Source organism: Zonotrichia leucophrys, chromosome 1, assembly GCF_028769735.1.
Source record: "Zonotrichia leucophrys gambelii isolate GWCS_2022_RI chromosome 1, RI_Zleu_2.0, whole genome shotgun sequence".
In the NCBI taxonomy this organism is placed as follows: Eukaryota; Metazoa; Chordata; class Aves; order Passeriformes; family Passerellidae; genus Zonotrichia; species Zonotrichia leucophrys.
Window position 1 is genome coordinate 40786251 of NC_088169.1, and position 27273 is coordinate 40813523.

The 27273-nt window shown below is 40.9% G+C and overlaps 1 protein-coding gene across 6 annotated transcripts in view; it reads right to left on the reverse strand.

The window, feature by feature from the left end:
- The window catches only part of FARP1 (FERM, ARH/RhoGEF and pleckstrin domain protein 1), a 202810-nt gene that overhangs the window by 157159 nt on the left and 18378 nt on the right, over positions 1-27273 (reverse strand). For 5 of the 6 annotated variants that reach the window (XM_064712416.1, XM_064712421.1, XM_064712411.1 and 2 more), the window contains exon 2: positions 6729-6924. In XM_064712416.1, the coding sequence (XP_064568486.1) occupies positions 6729-6899 (171 nt within the window). In that variant the 5' untranslated portion in view covers positions 6900-6924. Of the gene's footprint in view, positions 1-6728; positions 6925-7100; positions 7189-27273 lie in introns of all 6 variants that reach the window. The other variant, XM_064712405.1, reaches the window with a different exon arrangement.

A 27273-nucleotide genomic window follows, 5' to 3' on the forward strand; every position in this document is an offset into this window, starting at 1 on the left:
GCACACAAGAAGCAGCTGAGCTCTCCTCCTGCCTCTGACCAGAGGCAGAACATCCCTCCCATCACCCCTGGAACAGGAAAACACAGAGGTAGCAAAATCAGAGTTTGTACCACTGGACACCCACACATGTACAGTTTGAAGAGGAGAGATGGGAAACAGCTCCCACTGTTCCTTGGACATCTGTCACCTCCAAACAGGTGGCCCAAGGAAACAACCCGTAACTGGGGAGATGCCCATGCTCCCTACACAGATCATCCATTCAGTCTCCGCAGTACAGTGCAAATCAACTTACAGGCACAGACACTACTACCAAAATTACCAACATCATTTCACTGAGCCCTTCAGTCAGGGCAGCAGAGTTCACAAACGCTCCCACAGCTCCTCTGCATCCACAGCTGCCCTTCCTGAGCCAGCTCCATCCTCTGCTTTGAGCTGGCTCACACTCTGCTGCGTGGCTTGGTGAGTCAGCTCAGCAAGAGAGGTGAAAAGGCAATACTTGAGAAGCTTTCCATGATTACAAGTTAGCCTAATTCATTCAAGAAAATTACATGCATTTCCCAGATATCTTCAAATACATCAGTCTAGTCTGAGAATGGACTGGATTTGTTGGCACTTAAAATTACATTCCCACTTATTCTATTCATTCTACAGAATCTTAAAGAAATCAGCAGTTTAAACAGTCTGCTGCCTCAGGTTACAGAAGTTTGCTTGCGGATTATTCTCTCTCCCACTTTGAAAAGCACATAAATTATTAACACACATCACTAAAATACCCTGTCTTTCAACAAAGACATTCTAAACATTTGTCAACAAAAATCAGTTTACTGGGTAGCCTCTAACAATATTCTGCTAAGAAAAATACAACTGATGTGTTTGAGGGTTAAAAAAAAAAATCATCACTTTTCTTGTAATTTTAGAAGACCAAGCAGAGCTGGCGTGACAATTAGTGAATATTTAAGTGCTTGATATTCACTGGAAATAGTCTGACAGCAATAGCCAAATAATTTCAGGCACGAGAAGAAAAGAAAGTCTCAGACTGATGAATAACTGACATTTGACCTGCTGTTCACTTCCTAAGCTGGAAAAAAAAGCAATTCATAATTGAACTGAAGTTGAAGCTGGCTAAGAAAGCATAAAACACTATTTTACTTTTCTGCATTGCCGTGCTATCTCATGCTCTTTTTAATAAATTGTTTATTTCACTGGTTATAACTGCATATTGAGGACAGATGTAAATACCTAGACAAGGCAATTATCATTACCCACAAATGTAAAAGAAAATAATTCAAACATTTATAAAACTTTGGCTGAAATTTTGAATTTAATAGGTAACACAGCCCCTGTGGAAATTTGTAAGAAAGCACATGTAATATTTGTTATTAACTATTGAGACTTTCTAATATTTAGCTTTTCCTGGCACACATTTTGGCTTGAAGCTGGTGAGAGCACAGTTAACAGACAACATTTTCCCCACAAAGGGAATATGAACCACCACCATATGACTGCATGAACAAACAAAACCAGCCAAACAAAAAAAAACCTCACCCAGAACATAATCCTTAAGAAACAGACCCCCCAGGAGGATTATGAAGTCCTTCTTTCTGAAAAATTTGGGATTGAGGCAGAGAAATTCCCTGCCAAGGTACTACATCCAAACTCCAGTTGAAGATAAATAGCTGTAGATCCAAGACCATTTGGTCTTTATTCTGTATTCTCAAGTAATCTGAAGCTTTTTTCTTCCAAGAGAAGAGCAAACTGAAATGAAATGTTTACAAGTGACGTTTACAGAGGATTACACCTTTACCCTGCTTTCTATTAAGGGACTCCTGTTGCTTAAGAAACCCGTGTTAATCCCCCAAAGCAGATGACATTTTCCAACCCTGCATATTTCACAAAGCTTGAATATATTCAAAGGGAAAGGAAGTTGACACAATACAAAAAACAGATGTTTAATAAACTTGAGTAATTGGACAGGCAAGCATGTTTTGGTCCTTCCAAAAGACAGCTACAAAAAGGAAGCAAATATTCTCTTGCAGACACAATAAAGAAGACTTTGGTTTGGTTTTAATTAAAGAGATCAGATCCTAACCAAAAGAAGAATCCTAACCTCCTGTGACTTACTTTGATCTCACCTTTGATGCCAAAAAGAAACAGCTCTTAATTGCTATTTAGCATCAATATATCATCCCAGTCACATCAGCTTCATTCACCCAGAGAGCAGGACAAGATCAGCAGCAAGCATCATATCAGTCAGGGTCAAACCTGGTCTGAGTCACCAAATCATCCTGGCAGCCTAACCAGAGAATCAGTCTTGTCTTCAGCATCACCCAGACAGCAACTACACTGACTCTGCACTTAGGAGCAGTTTTAAAACAGATTACTTCAGGCAATGAAACAACTATAAAAGTAAATATAATATAAATGGCAGACACTAAACATGAAAGGGGTTTTTTTTCCCAGAAGGATCTGAAGTAGATGCAATCATCATCATTTTTACTGTTCTTTAAAAACTGTATTTCATTTTCACTTAAACTGCTTTGAATCTATAGGGGAGATCATATCAGAACAAATATATGAAAATCTAAGGTTTGCTATGGCTTTATGGAATCAATCCTGTTCTCTTTCAACTACCTTAGGTGAGAAATAAAAGCAGAGGAAAATCAAGCAGTACAGAACTGTACATCTTCACTTTCTATTGTGTAATACACAACCTCTGTTTTGCAGTGTGGGGTTTTTCAAGTCTTCAGGTTGACATGTCAGCCTTTCAAAATGCCCAAGATCTCTCTATATATGATTATCACTGCGTGTACACATGTGGAAAATGTTCTTCCTCCTTCCTATTAAAAATTTTAGCTAAAGCAGTCATCCTCTCACCTAGCAGAAAGGAAATGTATTTGCTCATTCTATCACATAAGTCAGCCTAACACTGGCTGAAACAGAATGCTGCATTTGGGACCTCTGCAGTCTCCACTTAGCATATCTAACCAATTTGTCAGTAAATACAGCCAAAGTGGAAATTAGAAACAAAAAACAGGGGAGAAATATATTCCACACTTGCATGCGACACCTTGACCAACAGGTTGTGACCTCTTGACTCATGGCCTGATTTTCAGGCACTAATCACCTCCAACTGCAGCTGACATCTAGTTCTTGTCTGAGAGTTTGTGGCAGACAAAAAACTAAACATACAGAGACTCAGTCACAAAATGCTGAATAACTTAAAAGAGGGAAGGATGCTCTACATAATTTGTCTTCTCATAGCTGAAGAGATAAAAATGTGCTCAAAAAAGATAACTGATGAATTTTATACTTTACTTATATGTTAAAGGCAGGAAATACAAAGTCAAAGTCATCTAATCTTTTTTTTTTATAGCAATGCCTACCTTTCCCCCTCCTTCTTCAAGCATGTGTACCCAACCAGCTAAATGGATGTGTGTAAAAGGATTCAGGACTATATATTCAAGTTTTCACTAGGTTTTTGGAATATAGGAATGTTGAAAGATTCTTCAACAAAATACTGTTTGTTAACAGCAAGCAGCATAGAAGATTTTTTCTTATGCATCCCTTTCTTTTACAATATTCCATTTACAACAATTGATAAAAAGGCCTTCACTGTGGCTTCTGTTTTTAAGTTTCCCATACAAACTCTCCCCACATACTATATGGGGTTTTTCCTATTAAAAAATATATAATTTACAGGTCCATATATAGGCATGTGGATGTCTCTTCTCTCTTTTCTGTTGATTTGGAGTTTTGTTCTTGTGAGCCAAACATGGTATGATTTTATGGCATCAAAGTACTAACACCTAAAAATAATATTCCTTGAGAAACTCAAATGGCACTGGAGTTACTTTACTTTTAAACAGCCCAAAGAGCAGCAGCACTGAGGGGTAATGGAAGTAGGTCATATTTTCCTCCTGTTTTGTTATATACAGAACAGACAAAAATCTGATGGATTTGGCACTCATAGTAACAAGTCATCTGTATGCAATGTGAGAAAAGGGGTTGCTTAAGAGCAAGGATATTGAATCATGTCTCTTGGAATATAATTTAAAAACAAACCAAACCAAAATTCAATAAACAAGAAAAAATAAACAAGCACACAATAAAAACCTAAAACCATGACAATTTTCAAACAAAACAATAACAAACCCAATAAAAATACTACATAGATAAGGTCTTACAGCTAATGGGGTGGTGGTGCCTAAGGTATAACAAGAGTAGCACAGAGGTAGGATCAGACAGATGGACAGTCCCAACTAACCTACCACTTCCCCCAAACTCAGGAGGAAGTAGCACCAGCATCTCTTTCCGTTTTTATGCAGACCTCGTGAGAAAATAATAAACTGGCATCATTAAACTTTATACCATCCTACAAGACACACTACAAGCATCAATAAAACCACCCAAAGTATGGCTCATTTGCTAACACAGAAAGGTTTGTGCAGCAAAATTCCTGAAATTGTAGGAAACACAAATCCATCTCAGCTTATACTTGTATCATATTTACAAAGTTATTTTCATAATCATAGCAGCTCAGGTTTTGGGAAGCGTAGTTCAGATCTTCAACCACGCAAAAAGTCTCTAATTCTCCCCTGAAAAGCAAACCCACAGATGTGCTTAGGCATGTATGTTTAATGTCTTCTGCCCACGGCCACACTTGCTGCTCCTAAAATATTTTGTTGAAATGGTATCGCTTTCCTTTTCTGTGCATACTGCACCAGTTTGGCTAAAAACATGAACTTTATAAATAGGAACATGGGGTTTCCAACATAAATAAACACCTCAATTTAGATGCAACAAAACTTAATAATTTTTGGGAGATGGGACTAAAACAACTAATGTCTTTTTGAGCAGACTGAAAACACCATGTATTCCTCCATTTGACTATGCAGAGGTTAAAGACAAAAGGCTTTACAAAAGATTTGCTAAAAAAGATTTTAAGCATCCTGCATGTTTTAGCACAAGATCTGACTTTCAAACCAACTGGGCTTTCCTTGAATAGTGATAGTTATAAAATAAAAGTCTCTGAAAACAATCATATTGAAGTGATTGCAACAGAAAACTGTTTATATCCCCAGGTCTTTCAGGTGTTGCTGAAGTTAAAAACAAATGAAATGCTGATATCATCTAATATTAAAGGTCGCCAAAAGGCACTGTTTTCTCACACTCCAGGAAGCAAAGCTGGAGTTACAGGGTGCTTTGCATCCACATAATCTTATATTTTCTTCTAAACAATTTAATTAAATGGACCTAATCAAGAAATGTCTGCACATCTTTTTCAATTTTCAAAATACAGTGAATTAGTATATACAGATGGGTTAAAAAAAACCCCAAACTTATCTCTGGAATAATAGAGATATTTATATCATATAAAAGAGCACCAAAATAGTATCAGTGTTTGATGGTTTAAACTATAACAACACTTTTGAGCTGCAACCATTATCTAAAGACTGTTTTTACCTAAAGACTGTTTGCTATGGATATTTGACAGGCATTGTGAAAGGTACACAAGTGTAACAAGTTGCTACATACATGGGCATTTCACTTGATGGCAGTTCAGTTCACCCATAAACTGACTGCCCAGAGAATTTACCTTCCACTAAAATAAAATCTGAGACTGAACACATAGCTGCAGTTGGATCACAAACAGCAGCACAGAGCAGATCAAAAACCATCTGCACGTACACATAGAAAACAGACAAACAAAACCTCATAAGCAGGCCATAAAAACATTATAAACATTTTTTAAATTATAATTTTCAAAAGCAGAATTCCTTCATGTTAATACAGGGGTAACATTTTTCCCTAAACATACAGTTTAGGGCACTGTATGTGTAAGACCTCTGTATCTTGCTGGTGATCCTCCATTTTACAAAGGGAAATCTGAGCCAATGAAGGCATGAAAATTACCATAGCTACAGAAAATGCAAGTAACAAAGAATGAAATTTGAACTCAGGTTTCCACTTTCCTATTCACTGAAGCCTGAAGACTTTGAAAAATATACATTCCAGTACACTTCCATAACAGCAGCAGTGTTCAACCACATTTCATGTTAATTGTGTAAGCATGGCACGTTAAAATCATTAGATAGATTGTATGAAACTGGATCGGTTTTGGTATCAGAACTAATTCTAACTGATTTCACTGATCACAACCACATAGTAAAGCAGCAGCAGCTCTGTCTCCTTGGCAAGGACAAAGCAAGGACAAAGGATGATACTGCTTTGCTTCCTTCCTTGCACTCAACTTCTGTGAGAGCACTCAGCACTTGTAAGAGTGATATAAATTACTGAAAACTTTGATGGCTCCAAGTTAATATCCCAAGGACTTGCCAGAGGAAAGACAAAAAAATCTGTATAGATCTACAGTTTACAGGATCAAGACCAAAACAGCAGCAAGGAAGTACATCAACTGTTCAAAAAGTAGAGGAAACCACTAATGAAATATTTGAAGGAAAAAAAAACCACCAAGGACTTGAACTTCTCGTGAAGCTGTTCAAACAGAAAAGGAATTAATAACTGTAATCTACAGTTCACTTCCCTGTTTAATGTTATTGTATTGCACCATGATCTATTTAATGCTGATATACACAACAGCCATTTTCTCTGCAACATGAATTCATTAGCCAAAGAATTACAGCTGAAATAAAAAGAACTGGTTTGAGAATATGTATTATCAGAAATGCCTGAATAATCTTTGGCCACTCCAACCTCCACATCCTTACCGGAATGTCAAAAGTCTCTTGTGTGTCATCCAGCATCTGAATTTTGATAGAGACAAGTTTTCCTGGAGTTGTCATAGGTGGTTTCTGTCCATGCTCCAAAGTACTGATCCCAGCATTTTCCTGAGCTCCTAAGCGGGATCCTGCTGTTGGTCTCTGCTCAGTTTCACCCATGTTTAGGGAAACTTGTTTCTTATATCTGATAAAAGAATAAGGGCAAAGAAGATCATATTAGTCATAAGGAAGATGTTTTGCACATAAGCATCATGCTATATATGCTTGCAGGTAGTAAACTGTATGACCATTAACAAGTAAGAGCATCACAAATTTTTTCTTAATGTTTCACATGAAAACAAGAAAATCAGACAAACGTACTTTTCAAAATACACAGCCTAATCACCTCCTTAGGGTAAGGCTGATAGACAGGCTACGGACTGCACGAGGGAAAATTATTCCTTTTCTCCTGGAAAAGTAAACAAGACCACATTGGAAATAGAGCACGACAGAGCCCAGATTTCAATTAATTATGTAAATTTTTAATTATTTATGAATCAGGCTGTTATCACCCCCAGACAGGATTCCCAGAGAAGGTAGGAAGGCGAGAAGAGCAAGTGAGACAACTCAGCACTTGCTGACCATCATTCCCTCTTGGCTGCATCAGCACTTTTTCCTTCCAGCCTTCTCTGGCACTTTGCAGCTGCCACCTTGGTAAGGGTCTGCAAAGTGGGAAAGCCAAGGGGTACAAGATTACACCAATTATACACTGGGGACCAGAGCTGCTCCAGCCCTGGGGCCTGGCCCGATCCCACCGATTAGCCAAGAACTGTGAGGACATGCTACTGGGAGGCCAGGAAAAAACCCAACACTGACTGGGAAATTCTTCATTATTGGCACAACCATGAACCTTATTTTTTAATTCAAGCACCATTAGTTTTACTTGTTGAATGTTACACTAGAATTGTATTTCACACTAGGATTTTATTTCACTTTTCCTACCCGGCTTTTTGACACTCCAGATGGGTTTCTGATGAAACCCACTTCTACTGTCCATTTATGTTTCTTGGTAAATGCATTTTCATTCTGCATGACTTTTATACAGTGATCAATGACCAAAACATGTAGCACACAGATGGGCACAAATGGAAATGTAACTTTCCAGCTGAACAGAGGCATAAGAAGAGTACTGCCAATCATTGCCTGGCCTTAACTCTGAGGTTACAATTACTGAGAGGCCTGTACGGGGAAAAAAAGGAAGCACAAGACAGCCTATGAATTTGTGAATGCATCACCAGTTCTACAGGATTCTATAAAGAACAGTGACAGGTAATAAGACACCAGTTCCCACCATAAGGATAGAATAAAAACAGCCCTGTCTTTGGCAGGATACACTATTTACTACACATTACTCTTCCATATCCTGACTAATCTGTTCCCACAGATTTTTTACACAGCAAATACTAGGCGTAAAAAAATTTAAAACAGCACTTGGATTAAAAGCAATGTTAGCTGAGAAGGAAGGGAATCAAAAATTATGGATCCCACACTTCTAAATAACAGCTCAATGGGCACAAGTGAAGGAGAAAAAAAAATGCAGGCAAGCTTTTGTAACGATTCAGCACTAACGTGCCCATCAAGGTCAGAGAGACACTAGCGAAACCTAAGCAAGCACATGTCAACCACTACCAGAGAGGCAAATTTTTCCTCAATTATCATTGCAATCTAAAAATCTATGAAGAATCAATTATATTGATCGTCTTCTTTAAAAATTTTAAATTATATTATTTTTATAAGACAAGCAGTGCCAACAAGAAAGCCTCAGTTGGAAGCAGGAATTCCAGAAGAAAAGACACCAAGGTCTACGTACAAAGACTCCAGGCCCCTTTGAAAATAATCTGTTTTTCCTGTGTGTGGAGTACACAGGATCATCTAAAAAGGTAGCACAGGCACTCAGTCTAGAAGTGCACAAGGATTCTGGTCTGACTAAGAGCTCTCCTGAAGTCACCACAAACCCCAGCCAGCACCAAGAGGGCAGACAGGACCTCTACAACTGCTGTGCTACTATAGAAGTTTTTGGCTGTGTCCTTTCCATTAAATCATAAATGCAGCAATCAACCAAGTCAGTTCAAGTGATACCATTAAACAATCCATGCAAGGAAATATTACAGACACTAAACCCTTCTATAAATGTTCTTCTGACTAGATGATACAGTAGCCCACACACACAACCAGACAGGCCACTAAACTTTATGAAACATATAAAAACCACTCAAATTTAGGAGCCAAAAAAATCATGGAGGAAAGGTACAAGCAGAACCACTCCATATACAGAGCTTATTTTTTATTATTATTAAGTTAGTAATATAGAAATTCTTGCTTTATATATATATTTAACCTTTTGTTTAAAAACATACACTTTTATTTGGAAGAAAAGATCTAAGAACTATTGTACTCAGGCTACCTGATCACAAGCATCTGCTACTTGGAAAATTAAAAGAAGACCTTCCATTTTTTAACCTATATTCCTAAACATCAGCATGCTGCACTGGAAGCTATTTAGGGGTTTTTTTCTGCATGCCACTAGTCTCACTATGCTGCTGTCATAACATCAGCATAATATTTTTACTACACTTTTATGTAAGAGGCGTTAAAAATTACCCTCTCTAAAATAACAGAGCACATCAGTCAAGCTGTATACCTTTATATCACTTTGATCTAGGAGACAGTGAACTAAGGTCACAGTACACAACCACAGAGTATTAAGCAAACATTGAGCAAACCTGAGGAGATTAGGATGCCTGATGTCTGTCATGATGAAGAGATGGATCAGGTCTGGACAAACAATAGAGAAATTCAAAGACTCTCTAGTAGAAAGACAACAGTAAATTGGGGAAGGAGTTAATCAAGAAGAAGGAGCAGCAGAACACCAGATTCTAGCATATGGCAGCTCTAAGCAAAACATGTGGAGATAGACAACCAATACAGAAGCACAGTGACAAACAGAAGAGGATTCATCTGAACTCTGAAAATTAGGAGTTTCTGCCTGCCCTTTCTGACAGCTGTTGAAACCCAGGGGCAAAACCAAGTCTATTGTTTCAGCTGCAGGCTCACTGGATGTCACTGCCGTTCTCAGCAGTGCTGTAGCACCTGCAAGATGGAGAGAGCCTGCTGCAGAGAATGAACCTGTGTCCTCACCTGTGTGAGGGGAGAAGTTACTGACACAGCAGAGCTGCCCACAGAGGAGTCTTGTCCCTTCTGCTCCTTGCCAGGTCCCACCCATACAGTCGCGGCTGGTGCTGAGCACGGGCTCTCACCCTCCTCAGGCTGAGCCACGGCACCTCTCTAACCCAAAACAATTCAGTGTTTTGTTCTTGCCTGGGTTAGCAAATTAAATCAGCTCTCGGCAGGCTGGAAAATCCAAGGCCAGTGTGAGCTAAGCCCAGCCAGCTGCTCTCAGGCCACTGTGCTGACTAAAGCTTTTTCTGCTTACAGCACCTGAGAAACTCAAAAAAACCCTACAGCTGCCATTAGATAGATTAGGAGATGCTGAGATGCTGTTTTGTTCTAATCACACATTAATAACCCTTTTAGACAGATACTAAATGCTTAGATTAAAAAATTAAGGTCTGTAGATACTTATGCAGTAGCTGGACAAAGGCCACAATGTGGTTCAGCATAAAGCCACCTCAGTTCTCCATGTTCAAAGCAGGCACATTTTATAGCATCAGAAAGGTTCTGGACAATTAAAATTTCCACATATTTTCCTGGCAGGATGAAAAAAGTATCAAACTCAGTCTAAAGGGAGCTGTGAGTATAAACAGCTTGTTGGGGTTAGGGCAGGGAAAACAGGGGCAGGAATAAAGGCTACAAAAATTACAAAATACTGAGGAAAACAGAAGCAGTATGTTGGAATAGATGTCACTCTGCCTCCCACCTACTCTGCTCTTTAGGTCAGACCAGGGCTCAGAATTTGATGCAAGAGGCTCCCAAAGCCTGAAGACTTCTGTTACTTGAGAGAATGGTACCATGTATCCAGGCCCTTTCCACTTCTTCTGCTTTCCTTTATGACACATTTCCACAGCATGAAACAGAAGGAAGCACAGTGCTCAGGACGCTCCTCTTAAAGGTGGGGAAGCCTGAGGCACAGTGGGATGGTGTGAGTATAGCCCCACTAAAGCACAGAGCAGACTTGTACACCCCGTAAGAGAAAATTCTATACATGCAGCCTAAATGGTCAGTGATGCTGCTTTTTCATTAGTACATCAGAATTACCATAGAAATGAAATAAAAATAGTGATAGCATAACAAGGCAACAGGACCAGGAAGACTGAAACTACAATTCAGTCTGAAATGATGGGAAGCAGACAGTTCAGGTTTTTATACTGCAAAGCATTATCTTGCTTAATTTGTGCAAGTCCCCGGTAGAACTCTACAAAGCAAATATGATGATTAAAAAAATTTAAATTATTCATGTAAATCACAGAATCACAGAATATCCTGTCTTGGAAGGGACCTAAAAGGATCAGTGAAGTCCAATTTATAATTTCTTTGATAAAACCCAGCACATTTGCAGAAGCAAAGAAATGGGAAAAGTTCTTAATAGAAAAACAGCTCAAGCTTGAAGGGCAGTAGACAGACACAGACACAGGTGCTGGGTGTCTGTTTCTCTGCTTCCACCCAGCAGACTAAGTCTGACTCAGACTCTAAAGGAAACCTTGCAGCTGAAGGGATTTGTCTTCAGTTTCTTGTCTGCCCTTTCTGCTCACATCCACAATACTCAGAGAAGGAAGGCAGTAAAAATTCAGTTTTTCTGTACCATTAGACTGTCTTCTAGCTCAAAACAGAAAAGTTTAACACTGTAAGTGATGGCTGCTCATGAAGTGAGAAGTAGAAAAGCTCAATGCGAGGTATGGTCAAGAAGATGGGTCATGTCCAGTCCCCTGTGCTGTCAGTGGAAAAGGGGATGGAGGGTGAAGTACTTAACCAGGCTTTATTTCTAAACACAGATTTATTTTTTTTATCTTTTTTCTGTCCCTAAAGTTGCAGAAAATTAACCTTGAAAAACCTTCCTGCTCAAGAAAACACCATGGCTGCCTACCAAAACTTAGACAGAGACTTGAAGAAGCAAGTCTTAAGAATCAGATTCTTCAGCATTCTGCAGACTTCCTAAAATCTGCAGCAGTAAGAAATTCCCTCAGCTATGCAACACTATCTCTAAAAGAATAAAATTCATTATTTCTACTGAAAATTAATAGAGCCTACAAAGTTGCCTATCTTGGTCAGACTCTGAAAAATCTCTAAATAACACTCTCTTATCCCTTGACCCAGTTTCTGTGGGATGGTTATGCAGCTGGACAGAATAAGTGCTCAGGTTTGTAAAGCAATAGAGCACACTTAGTGAACACCAAACTAGCTTGAGCCTGAAACCAATGTCAAATTTAGGCACCTGAGCAGTAACAGAAAGCTTTAAAAATTCAAACTATTCAGTATGCCAATAATGTGGCCCAAAGTCCAGAATAATGAGCATTTATGACTGTACAGGATAAAAAACACCTCTTGCAAGCCTATCAGTACAGCATTCAGAGTGCCCACATTCATTTCTGGCTTTAGGGCCATTCAGCTTCCAAGTGGAACTCATTTATCTTCATTGCATTCAGGTCCTAAAACTGTCTGCAATTCTGTGGCACTAGCAGCTGTCCCAGATTCCAATTCTTCTGCCAGATGTCAGCAAAGAACAGACCCATCCTGCACAAATTGGATGTGTGCTATCCTTTTTCCTCAGCCACACACCTGTCAGTAGATCTATCAACAAGTGCAGTGATAGATAAATCTGTGCTTTCCCAATTGCCTCTGTGAAAATCCTCATCCCTTAAGCACAACTACAGACTGCTCTGTGAATTAAGCCAATCTGGTCTACAAATACTTTATTTCAACCCACAACATTGCAATTACTTTTGATGGCCATCAGTGATATTGAACAAGTCAGCAGACATATTGATTCACTTTGTGTTATGTTTCTGGACAATGTTGCATTTGAAACTGACTGAAGGCAAAAAACTTTTCTCCTTCCCTGCATCTCACACAAGCAAGCAGAGCCATTGTACATATGTAAGAGAGCAATTAAGTAAGCAAAACTTCTTACACTCACCCTCTCAAAGGGACTCCTGAGAAACCTCTTCATAAAAGTTACTCTTTTGTCTGATTGTGACTGCTTCCCAACCTCTGGAGACTTGTCTGCACTTTGTTCTTCACTATCCCTATGTGGCACCCCTGTACCATGATCAACGTCACTTACTTGAATCAGGAATGCCAACATCATATTCAAACCAACACTGCCAATTTTAAAGTTTTTAATTCACGTTTTAAATCAGCCAACTTGAAGGCACTGTACAAACAGGTAATTCTGCCTACACCTGGAAGGAAAATTAGTGTTTCATCTGCTAAGCCAAGGGGATGATTAGCTCCAATTGCTCAATTAGTGACTCTCACCCAACCATGTTTTCCCTTCACATCCAAAGGCACGGTCTGAGCAAAACAGAGATCTTGTGGAGCCGTGAATCCCTTAATAGACCAGAGGGAGGTATTTCCACACAAATGCTTCATTTGTTATTTGATAAGTTAAAATTTGAATTAAATATTTCCCACTTGCTTTGCAGTTACTGCATCACCATTTAACTACTATGTATGTGTTTATACATGTATACTTATACATGAAGTTCAACACTGTTTTCCATTGAAAATACTTCCCTGACACTTTGCTTTCCCAATTGGACAAGACCACACCTCTTCCACAAAATTTCTACTTTCTCTCAGGCCAGGGGGAAGATATTTCTTCCTCACTGTAAAACTCCCAACCTGCTTTCTTAGATGTTTTTCAACCCATTGACTAAACTGCCTGCATAAGAAATTATGCTCAGGAAGAAGCTGCAAGCATGTATCATATCCTTACATACTCGATTTTATTGACACCCCTTCTGTTTTGCATAACCTGCAAATTCTGTCACTAAAACCTATGAAAAAATGAAATTCAGCACGGTCGTACAAGTAACAAAATGTGATTTAAAAAAAATCCACTGGAGAAAAAATATTAAGAGTAAATAGTACATGAAATACATGCTGAAGTCACCCAGCTAATCCTTCACTGATGATAAAATGTGTTGTAGAAGTGAGAAAGTACATGTTATCATTTTATGAAGATGTAAAGCATTTTACAGTTGAGATATAAAAGCATCACCATGTGGGCAAAAAACTATTTCACATTATGAACAGAAAGACTGTGGAAGATTTATTGCCACATGGTAAATGCTAGGAACTTATAAGGACAGTCTAAGAAAACCTCTACTTCTTGTATTTCCAACCAGCACAGTTTCCTGATTAACCGGTCATGACCTGAGCCCACAGTTTGTCACTAGAAAACACAAATGAAGTGGGTAAGAACTTTAGGCAGTTTGGTGGTTCAATAGTGGCACAAATCAATCCTGAAGCCATTAAAAGCATTTCCCAAAACCCTTTCATGCCATCACTCTGCATAAATAAAGCTGTTGCACCAGCTGGAGTGCTCTGGGCTCATTCACCCATACAACACCTCATGTGAAAGCCAAGCCGAATGTGCTTATAGTAGAACAAAGTAATCTGATTTATTTCCAGATTTAACAGAATTCTGAAAGGGATCCAGCAACTCATACCCAGCTTCAAGCATAACGTAGACGTTTTCCATGAAATAAAAACATGTCAAAAGAATAAATAACACACTACATTAATACTACTGTTCAGCAGTTGGGGGAAAATCTCATACAGTCCTGGTTTTGAGAAATAAAACAGCTCAGGGGAAATGCTATTTCTCTGAAGCAAGTATGAGTATACAGTAGAGGTATTCACACTGCCTAAATGCAAGCCAGATCCTCCAGAGAACTGCTGAGCACCAGAGACTAATTCAGGCACTCAGCAGCCCTTCAGAGGAGCTTCTCCCTGCCCTGAGCACGCAGACCCCTACCACAAGACCATCATGGTCAGTGTGCCTGGCCCTGCTCTCTCTGATGCTGAGAGCCATCAGAGGTGTCCCTCCAGCAGCCCCACACTTGTGCTGGGGCGCTGCACGAGCAGGGAGCAGGAGCCCAGGAGCTGCAGGGCGCACACTGTGCTCACTCAGGGCTGGGCACCCACACGGCCCAGCGGCTCCAAACCACAGCGGCAATGACATCAGTGCTCAGCACTGGGCCGCCACCGATGATGCCTACCCACACATGTTAAACTGAGGCCATAATGGCCTTGACTAGTTTCCTTTATGCCCAAAGCTTGTGATCAGACTCCCACAAAATTATTACATAGCTTGTGCACCAGGAAAAACGTATTTATGGCCAAAGCCCTACACTCAGTATATAATCCACTATAAAACCAGAAAAGAATTCCTGATGTTTTAAATATTTAAATGTCTGCTCCCAAAAGAGACTTTTTATAAGTTTGTAAAACTGCTTGTTATAACTGAATATACAATGATTGTTTTGTCTGGGTTTTTTTAAAATTAAGTCCTTTTATATGAGCCCTTATTATTCTTGACCAAGGAAATATCACATTTAATAATGTCACAGAACCAGCAAGAAATACTTGTAACATGAAGAAAAAAATTATTTCATGTACTGTTGTTTAGAAAACAACTTAATATATTCACTTGCATCCTGCTGGAGACAAAATGGGTCATGATGTGTGATTGTATAATACTTACCCTAGAGTGTTTTTAAATTATGCCATTATTATGCTATTATATATTCTTTAAAAGAATTCAAAGATTCTTTTAAAAATTATTGCAAAACTCTCAAACTTCCCTGGGTTCCTAACTCATTTCTCTTTGTGCAAATACTTCAATCAGTGAAAGACTCTACCTGTGCTAAGCACCACAGTCCAGACACTACCTTGTCCTCTGACAGCTCTCCTGATCTTTCAAGATAGGGTACTTTTGTGTCTTTAGATAGTTGATAACACTGTGTTTATTCTGTGAACAGTTGTCAGAGACACTGTGAGAGATGCACAGATATACTGTTGCTACAGGTACAGCCTCATTTTATGTTTGGCTAAAATGTGAGTATTATATATGCTGCATGAAGACAGACAAGCGTGGGTTTTCCCTTAAGACAGATGTATGAGGTTTGCACAACAAACACCTTTTCCCACTGTAACTAACTTCACAGTGAAAACTGATGCAAGTCAGTCCAAAGCACAGCACTATTTAGAGCAAGCTTTAGAAGCTGCACCTAGAGAAGGGCTTTCCTGCTCAACCACACCATTGTCTCTTCATCAACAAACCTGTTTCAGTACAGATCACATCCCTGTGGTTTCTTGTTACATCTCAAAACTAATTACTCACCTGCTTGGAGGTGTGAAAGAGTATTATCTGTGGAATCTGTACTTTTTACTACTAAAGGGGACAGTGGAAAGCACTGATTCTCTTGTTCTGTTCTCTTCCTTGCAGCATTGGCAAAAAGAGTTAGCAGAAGTACTGCCAAAGCAGCCCACCAGTCTGCACTGACCCCCTTGAAATGTCATTGGAAGCAACACTCCAAAACAGCCTTTACAATCAAAGCAAGACAGAGAGGTGTAGGAACTGGATTCATTTTTAAAATTCAGATTTCAAGAGGCAGAAGCTGACAGTGAAAGATCAAGCAGAAAGAGGCACATAATAAATAATACATTTCAAATAATCCAACATGAATGCTGTCTGGAAGATTTTTATAGGTCTTCTCACTCAATACAAGGCTCCCAGTAAGGCAGCATGGCAGAGGACACTGCTGTGCTGGGCAAAGCAGCCATGCTGGGTATTAGATTGCTCTTCCTTCCCTTGGAGAACATCCTATACTCCTCATATTCCCCTCTTGGCTCCTGAGTCTCACGTAAATTTAGATTGTGCTGAACATGGAAATCAGTTTTTGTACCCATATCCAATGGTAGCACACAGCGCATTCACAGCAGGCAAAGACCTTTAAGGAGCCAATAGCCAGGATCTCCCAGGAGCCCTTCCTGGCCGAGCACGCTCCAGCGCCGCTCTCTTTCCCAGCGGCAACCCAAGGACTGCCCGCAGAGTGGGCCAGCACGCGCCAGCCCAGGAACAGAGGAGCCCGAGACTCCTTTCATTTCCATGGCTGCCCAGCTGGAGCAGGTCCAGGCTCTGGAGCAGATCCAGGCCCCGGAGCAGAGGAGCCCATCTTTCCTGTGCTGGCCGTGGCCGGGCTGCCGGCGCCCGGGCAGCAAGGAAGCGAAAGGAGTGCATCTGGAGAGCAGCAGGGACAAACGCCAGGCCTGGGGGAGCAGACTGGGACAAGGGCCCAAAACAGGAGGGAGAGCAAGCGCAACAGGCAGGGAAGGGAGCCAGGGATCTTTAGGCAGTGCACAAAACAAGGCAGGAAAAAGGAAGAAGTTGACTAAATGCAAAAAAGAAAAATTGGACAAGGATGGGGATGGGGCAGTCATTCAGACAAGATGTCTGGTGTCTGACAATGACTCTGCAAGGGAGGTGAAACTGCAGGTGAAAGATAAGAGAATAAAAAGCTAAAATTGAAGAGGTGTCCCAAAAAGTGCAGAAGGATTGTCAGGAAGGGCAAGACAAATGGGGGGGCGGGGGGGAAGTATGTCACATTTGATAGAAAATAGCTTATTTCCTTGTGCATGGACAATGACATCAGGTTTTATTCCTGACAGATTCCTCCGGATTGATTCCAAGCCTGTCAGAGGTCAAGAAGCTTTTGGACAACATCCTCAGGAGGCACATGGTGTGATTCTCCTGTGCAGGACCACGAGTTGGACTCAGAACCCTGTGGGTCCCTTCCAACTCAGGATATTCTATGATTTCCTTCCAGAGGTGGGACCAAAGTCAACAGCCCTATCCTGCATTTACAAACAACTCAGAGGTCGCCCCCTCTCAGGGTGAGAGCAGCACAGAGGAGCTCGACTGTCTGCTGCCACTGCTGCTCTCATCTCTTACCCCAGTGCCAGAAATCCCCACTGAAGGGTGGAAACTCTACAGCTGCTACAGCAGCTTTCCTTTTCAAACAGAACAGATTCTCATTTTCCTCTTTAAATAAAGGAATACTGCACAAGGAAGAGATGAGAATCAGGAATCGTTTGCATTTGAGCATGTCATCAAAATACAAGTTACCTTTTTCCTGTTCTTGCACACCAGAACCTTTACCAATTTCCCTGCCTGGATGTGCCAAAGACCACTCTGCCTATTTCACTGCACAAGGAAGCACAGTTACAGGAAAGCACTCAGGACTTCTTTTTTCACCCTGATCTATCCTTAAGGCTAACTAACTCCTTGAACTCTACTGTTAAGACAGAATTAACAATTATCTTTCTGCACTTTCTCTAGAGAAGGCTGATTTACTCTCTTAAAAAGTACTTATTCTAACTTCATGATTGTTTCAGAAGGCATCACAATATCTTTACTTCCTATAGGGGGAATTACAGACAGAAAACCCAAGTGTCCAAGAGACATGGAGACATTGGCTTCACTAGGAGTTTGGAGTCTAAATCCATTTATTGATCTAGGTCAAACAGCATGAAAACCCACAGCTTCTGTATGTGCAAAGCAAGGTTCTTTAGGGCCAAATTATGCTTCAAGTATTTCACAGCCCACAGCCCATGGCTTGCTTTAGGCACAACTATAGGCTACATCCAGGAGCATGAGGCTTTCTGAAAATTAGCTCTTGCTGATTTTCTCAAGCTTATCAAGAGTTTAACCATTTTCTGGGTGTTTAAACAACTTCTAACAATGCAGGGAATTCTGCTGAGAACTGAGTCCAGCTCTTTAAAAGCAGGAGGCCATCACCATCTTGAGCCACTCTTCCCTTTCAACATCTGCAAAAGGCAAGAAACGAGAGCTTTCTCATGGACAGTGCAATAGACAACAGTGCCTGGGGTAGGAGAACTACCTCCACACCCATCAAATAACATAAAGATTGCTAGGTGGGGAAAATGCAACTAAATAATTACACTTGTGTTGTAAATCACAAAAAGGGAGAACTACATCTTTACATTATGAACTTCTGCTTTGCAATATTAATCATGTTCTTTAAACAGCATCTGACCTACAATTATATTCCAAGTATTAAGGTGGGTTGACTTCTCATGAGAACTTTAAAGAAAGCAAATCACATGACTGCCATTACCTTGAGAGTCCAGAAAACACTATCCCTAATTTTCATAACTCCTGAATATGAATATATCAATTCCCACAAGGTCTACAAGTGAAACATCTACCTTCAAATCACACCTCATAAAATAAACAGTGTAGGATTTGCTTTTGGCATTCCTTTCACCTTGCCCCCAACTGCTCCACTCCCAGAGAGACACCACCAATCGGAGATCTCCTCATATATACACCCTCTGTCTCTGATTCCAGCCATCCAGTCACACACACCCCACTCTCTTCATCTTTCAGTGGAGGAGGTGAGCACTTGTGCAAAGCTCAGCACACTTCAGGAGCATGCACACACAGAAGCTTTCCCATGTGGAGCACACTGGTGCCCAGTGAGCAGAGCAGGGAAGTGCTAGAAGTGTTGGAGGGAAAGAAAATGGATGTAAAATGACATCAGCATTGGACAGATGGGAGGGGAAGGAAATGATCATCCACCGTGCACTGATGTAATATTATGTAGGTTGTTTAATTTTATGTAATTTCATACATAGAATATTTTCAGGGGTTTAAATCACTACAGCAGAAAAGTGGTCCATTTAAAGAATATTTAAACATCTACCAGGTATGGAAAATTTTCCCCTCTAGCATCAGATAGGATTATATTTTCATAGGGTCACTAACACACCTGGGCTCTGCAATCTGGGCTGGCCTGCATACAAAAGTCTGCAGTTTTCCCCAGGGAGCACATCACTGAACAGATGGGATGGTAGTCACGCTCTCATCCTTGGAAGAACTCCTTCAGCTTGAGTTTGGATTGGGACATTGAAAAAAAATTATCAACTGTGAAAACAATGCGTTGCTATCCCTTAGAACCATGAACCCCTGTATTTTGTGAAAATCCCAGTGTGCATCCTCCAAAGGGATGGCAAACTCACCTCCACTCCAAGAGGAAGAGAATTTCTCCAGAACAAAGCCACAGCCAACCTGACCCACCTGCCCTGTACTGGAGATGAACACGTCAAGGCAGGTTCCTGCCTCTGTGGAAGGCTGAGAAGGCACATTTCCCTCATCTGTACTTGGGGGCTGCTCTTCTTCTGCTCTCCAGGTGCCAAAACATATAAATACCGCAGAGTATCACAGGGAGGAGCAGGGAAGCATAGGAACATGTTGCAGTTGCCAAATGCAAAGCAGCACAGCATACAAGCAAAAACAAAGACTTCAAAAGGTTTCATCTCATCTGAATAGCAGTTGTACCTTAGGCAGTCCTATCTATCTGGTACCACTCTCTTCCTAAATACACAAATTTTGTCCAACACAGCATATGGACAAAGAAGACATAACTTCTTTGAAGTTCACTACTCTGATTGGTTCAGAAACAGAGGAAAGTCTGAAAGTATTTACAACAGGTAAATAAACCAAGAAGAGAAGGAATTAGCAATACACACTGCAGCCCATTGACTAACATACTTGCAACCTGACATCACATCAGTCCTCCTCCATTCAGTCCCTATTGGGGAAGGTCAGGGCACCCTGACCACAAAAACAGCAGCAGGAAGAAAGAAAAAGCCCTGTAACAGCAGCAACACACACAAACAAATAGACTTACTGCAGCTTCTCTTGGGCAGTCAAAGAAAAATGGTGATGAAAAATGGATCAGCAAAACCAACACCTTGCTCACCAAACCGACCAAGAGACTACATGCGGTTTCTCCCCTTTGCAATTCAACCCAGAACACTTTCCCTCTGCTCCAAAACCTGACACTGGAAGACATGAGTTGATAAGGCTGCTGTGGGGTTATTTACTTGCTTTCCAACATAAATAGGCACACTGCAAGCCTCAGGAGTGGAACACTGCGTACAGCATCCCCCCACCATTAGCTTCTGGCCCAGCAATTCAACAGGAAGCAATGCAGGAAATCCAAGGCATCGGTGTGATTCCAACCCATGCCCTTCCTGTCTGAGGAGAGAGATCTAAAAGCATCTAGGACTCCTGCTAACAGAAGCAGTCAACACCTCTGTTGAAGGCCAGGGTGTGTGGGGGGGGAGGAATTCAACTGCCCAACCCGAAGCTAAACATAGTTTAGCCAGTACACAGAGGAGACCACACTGATTGCCAAGCTGTGTTCCACCTCCATTCTTCTGACATTCAAAGACAAATGACACTGCAATTCGGAGGCAGTGCAGCCATGCCCAGCTCTAGGCACGCCAGCCAAGGCTGTGTAGCTCTGGTGCTGTCTCAGCAAGGACACCAAGAAGGGGAACGAGAGGCCACCCAGTCTGCCTCCCTCCCCTAGCTCCTTGCAGCTGCTGCCCAGGCTTTGCTGTACACAAAGCAGTATTTTAAAACTTGTCCTGCTCGTTACGTCCATGATCCTCAACCTGTCTGCAACATCCTAGCTGTGGGGTTGCAGGAGACACAGTAAAGCTGCCAGCTGGCCTCTGCAAGAGGATGCTGTTCAGGCAGCAGAGCAGGCTGCTAAAGGCACATCATCATGTACTCTGCATTTCCCCTGCTCAGCACAAGGCAATGTCAAGGTTATAATTGTCCAAGCTATGCCCAGGATGGTCCCTCACACATCTCAGACTGTTACACCGGTTTATAATGAGCTGCAGTTTGCCAGAGTGGCACTCCTGAAGTGTAGGAGACAGGAGCAGGGGGCAATAGCCTTGGCACACTACCAGGGAACTCACTCCCCAGGGTATTAGAAACTACGATGAACTTTCCTCTTCAAAACAAAACATCAAACAAATCTGCTTGACCCGTCAGTCAGTAAACGCACAACAACAAAAATATACAAACAAAAAAAGGAAATTCCAATTAGTTAGAGCTGGGGGAGGCAGGGAAGGGAAGAGAATATTCTTTACTGAATCTATTTTTAGGCTTTGTAAGGCTGTCTGAAACCATGGCAATGAACCTGCTATAAAATCCCCTTGCCAGCTCGATGTTTTGTTTCCTTACAGGAGAAGATAAATGAGTACACACTATGGACTAAATGGACTAAACTAGAAACGAATAAACTATCAGGCTACTGGAAATGCATTTGTTGGTTATGAAAACTACTGGTTAAGAGAGGCAGGAGCAGCTGATCAGAGAGACCACCCCACTGAACAATCCCATGTCTCATAAGTAATCCTTTATAGCCCAAATAAACAGCGCTCAGGTGGGATCAGCCTCCAAACTGCACCTCTCCAGCTCCACCATCCTTGACTTCTGGGTGTATTTTGACCTTATCAAGAGCACCCTCAGTGCCCAGATCCATTCTCCAGGCTGGGCTTGCATGACCCAGCTGTGGAGGGCCATGTCTCCATCCCACCATTACCTTTCTCCCGCTCCATGAGCAGTCCAGTGCTGGGGCTAAGGCTCAGAGGAACAGGTGATCTGGCAGCAGCACTGAGACAGCACGTACCAAGCACCTGAGGGCTGCAATTGCTCACCCAATCACCTTGCTTAACTGCACACAAAATGTGTAAGAACTTTGTAAGGAGTTTGTAAGCCTTCCAACTCCAAGACAGAGCTTTTGCAAAAGAATGGTGGGCTTGTGCTTACTGAAGCACAAATATTATTGCATGAAACAAACAAAGAAATTTAGTCTGACCACGATTTATCCCTGCTATTCAGATATAATCAATATAACTGCCATCAAGGAATGGAAAGATGTCATCGTTCACAATCCTACCAGGCTGATGGAGAAAATTCCCCTCTGTCTTCCACCCAGGATTTCAACTAAAACCTTTGGTTTGAACTCTGATTGGTTTAAAAGAGGAAAATAACACTTTCACAGTTATCCTAGTCTACAACTTAAACATGGGGTTATTGCCCATGCTATTCAGTGTTGTGTGAAAATGAGAGCTACCACCTGGTAAAAATGTGCCTCAAAGATATTTGATTCCAATATATGTCATTTTTCTAATGCTTCTAATTAAAAAGAATGAACAAAAAGAAAACAAGCAGATAGTTTAAATTTTTAAAAAATGTATACTCCCTTGGCTTTGTTAAAAAACAGAACAAAAAAAAAAAAAAAAAAGAAAGCTGGAAGAGAGAATATTTCACTCCTTTGCAATTTAAATGAGAGTAAAAAACCCCACAGCTGAAAATTAGAGATTTCAACAATTTTAAAGAAATATTTCAGAGCTAATAATTTCCATTAACACCTCTGTATATACTGCCAGTATAGCTCATTCTATACTCTTATGTGGTTGGTGGTATTAAATTCATCCTGGTTTTTAATCCACTGCCATGCACACCAGATTGGCTGCCAATCTATGCCACTTTGGAGGACTGAAACATCCTACAAAGCTCAGCTCTGCCTTCATAACAGCTTTGCTTGGTATGTGGGGGAGGAAGACAGAAAACATACCTATCTCAAGACAGTTAATTAAATACCCAGCTCTTTACAGACTGACACCCCAATTATATTTTGATTCTACATGCTACTAAGTTTTCTGCATGGATCTGGAGGAAGTGGGGGAGGAACATCTCTAAGTCTTTAAAACTGTTACTCGGCAACATAAAGGAAAAAACCCCACCCAAGCACATAAAGGTAAGTGTGCTGAAAACATTAGAAAATGCAAGATAATTCTTCTCTGCACAGAGCACAGAGGACAGGTAGTCTCTCCTGCTCAGTGCTGTTCCAGCACACACATCACCCAGGCAGTATCAGCTTCCAGCATTGCTAAGCAACACCACGCCACATTACCTCAATTGATTCAGGGGAGGGAAGTTGATTCAGGAGCCACTGAAAAAGGCAGAATCTAGATAAAAACGGCTGCACAAACCTCACACACACAGAAGCCAGGATCCTGCAGTCAGAGCAAAAAGCAATTAAAGAAAACCATGGGGACACACAAACTGAAGAACAAATAATAACCACGTACATAAAGACAGAAGAAAGGGGGAAATGAAGTCAGGAAAAGAGAAAGAGAAGAGTGCTGTTGTCTCACCTCAAATACTCTAAGACTAGAACAAGGAACTACCTCTTTCTTTACAGGAAGCAAAAAGCAGCAAAACAGCCAGAAAGCCATTAGAGGCATGGCAGGCTAAGTCTGATCCTCATCAAAAATAGAGCTTGCACATCACTCAGGATCTTTGTTACAAATACTGAAGATCAAATGGCAGGAATTAATATGAAACATTCAATTGTGCACTGTTTCAAAATCCAAACATGGATTAACTCTTCGGAACAATAAACATCTTCCCCTTCATTCTGATCCGAAATTCTATGCATGTCTTAAACATTTGAAGAGTTGTATTTAAATCCTGTTATGAATACAATCCAAAACAAAACAGTTTACATTAGTATACTAAATAAATCCATGATCAATCCAAAAATTTGGAAAAAACCCACTTGTGTAAGTTTTTTAATTGCAATGGAGATTTTTCTGAGTGATAAGAACTGTAAACAATCACATACAACTACACTATCCATGCAAATAATTAATGCAATAAATGCCAATTCATATCAATCTATATATTATTATTGCCATGTCTTTGGGACCTGTTCAAGCCAACGCAAACTAGGACTGAGGCAGAAAGAGGTGCTCCCCCACGGCAGTATATTGCTGCCTTCCAGCAACCTCCTCCTTTTCAGCTCCTGTTTCACACATGGGAATCACTCAGGGCAAAGAAGGAAAGTCTGCTCAGCTATTGAGCAGCACCCAGGGACAACAGAGACAAACTGGCCACCACTCTCCCAAAACTCAGGAAAATGCAGGGTGTGTATGGGAGCAAGAAGATGGCGCAGGCACAAGACTGTCAAAATCACAGCAACATTAGAGCAGACTTTAGGACCAGACTAAGAGGTTACCAGACTTAGATGCTATTTACCCAGAAATTTTAAAGGCACTTCAACATACCACCACAGAACTATTTACCGTGCTGCCCAGCTTCCCTCTAAGATAAACTCAAAAAACAAGATATAAAAAGCTGAGGATGTACTGCCAATTTCAATAAAAGAACTCCAGGGAACAACAGGCTGGTAGCCACAGGCTCCCTTCTACCCTGAGAAAGTTGATAGAAATTGTGGAACAGATCAGCAGGTATGCAAATAAACATGACAAAGGAATGTTATCATGGCATGACTTCTTTTGCAAACTTGCTGTGACATATATAGGGAAGTGTGGTATGTATGATATGTATAACATGCTTGGATCTCTAACAAACCTTTGACAATGTCTCTCACCACAGGCTTTTAAAGAAATTAAATTGTTATGGGATAAAATGGAAGGTCTACATGTGAATTAACAATTGGTTAGATTGAAAGAAACAGCACAGGAATATACAGTCAGTTTTCACAAGAGCTCTGGTTTTGCATTTGTGCTACTCAATACAGTCATTATTTATGTGAAAAATGGAGCAAGCTGCAAAATTATAAAGCCAGCTCACTACGCTGAGCTGCAGATAGATTTGTCAGGTATTTATTCATACGCACCACAAAGTCACAGCCAATACAGGGAATGGGAACCCTGGAGTCACCACAATTTAATTAAAGTCAGGAACTGCACACTCACAGATGAAGAGCTCGGTGCTGGCTGGGAGAGCAAAGGGAGCAGCAGGAGTGAGCAGCTCAGGGGCACCTGACAGGAACACCACAGTAGCTCTGCAGCTACAGATGCTGCACCAAGCAACTTTCAGAGAAGCATTCAGCTGATCAAGAAAAGATTCAAAGAGTGACAACAATGAGAGGTCTGAAACAACTTCAACCTAAGGAGAACTGAGCAAACAAGTGCATTTAGATTAGGAGGAAAGATGGATTAAAATGAGAGACATAAAACCATGAATGGTATTATGGAAAAACTAAATAGGAAATCATGTCTCGGAATAAATGAATTAAGCAGTATAACATGAAGTTTATCAGGCACCTGGTTTAAAAACAAGAGGAAAAGGAGGGACTTTTTCCATACTAAAGTTAATGGCATTGTGACAGGATGTTATGACGGCAAAAATTTAAAATACATTAATACAGAGTTAGATGTATTCACAAAAGAAAGTCTGTCAAGGATTGTTAAACAAAGGAGCAGACATGACTTTCTTGCTCAAAGTCCTTGAACTACAGCCTGCCAAAAGTTTTTACTTTACTGTTTTACTAACACTTCTCCCCATAAGTATTACTACTGACTATTATTAGAGGTGAAATGCTGGGCTAAGCCAGACTTCTGCCTGGAAATATCGAGGCTAAATAATTTCATTGCTGGCAAACCCCCTCTTTTGAGAAGGAACATGCATAAGCAGCACCTGCTGAAGCCACAAGTCAAAGGTTTGCTTCCTATTGGAGAGCTGCACTTGTTTTATCATGTTCCTCTTACATGAACACAGCTAAGCTACATGTTTCTGGACTGGGTTAGGTGTAAAAAGTCTGTAATTTTGCCTACATTGAACAATATGATTTACCTACTTCTGCTTTGTGGCCTGGTACTGAAAACCTCATTAGAGGTGAGTTATACAAGAGGAGCTCCTGTCCCCCATTTCAGGTGGCTGAGCTCAATTACAGTCCTGTGCTGGTGAATTTGAAAGTAATTTGAGAAGTTGCACACTTCCCAGATGTCAGTAGCAGAAGGGGATGAGGAAGATAAAGGAGGAAGAAGAAAGAGGCCACTGTACTTCTGCAGGGATTTAGAAACTGAGGGCACTACAAAACAGCATTAAAAGTTGTTCTGCCTTCTCATCCCCAGCCATGCCTGTAGCTCTCCTCCCTAAAATGGCTGTCAGGCAAACTATGAATCTGGGAGATGTCAAGAAAATGACCTCTTGATGAGATTTATGAAGCACTAACACATTTATGCACCCACTCATACGATGAGATATTTACCCACTTGCACAGCCTTACCACCACATTATAAATACAATTATAGTTCATGAAGAGCAGCTACTCTGTTGCATTTCTCACCTGTTGATAAAAACATGCCTAAAGTACCTTAAAAAAAGAATATAAACTTTGGTTCCCTTGCAGAAAGTGAGCTTCCAGAGAGAAGTAAATTTGCATTTTTCAGTACCACCACCCATTTTTAGCTCAAGTAACTAGAAAATATTTAGACCGTATGTATGTTATTTCTCTTGGGAAAAACTGATTGAGCTGAAACCCAGAGAAAATCCTTCCCTTGGGAAGGAGGAATCAGTCATGCAGAAATTCCCAACGTGAAATCTCTTTTCAGACAGCAGGCTAATCAACAAGCTCTCTCTTGCTTTGTGCATTCTTGCTCTGCCTCACACAGTGCCTCTTACACTTTCATGTTCTGCATGCAGACCCACAGAACTAAAAAAAAAATTCAAACTCCAAGAAATGAACCAATTTGTTCCAACACTGTATGGGGTTACCACTTCAGCCACCCCATAAATTCTACAGTGTGTGGTGGCTCTCCTGTTCTGCACAAACCATTTGAGGCCAGGAGGACTGGAGATGCCCCTCATCCTCTGCCCAGACTCTCAGCT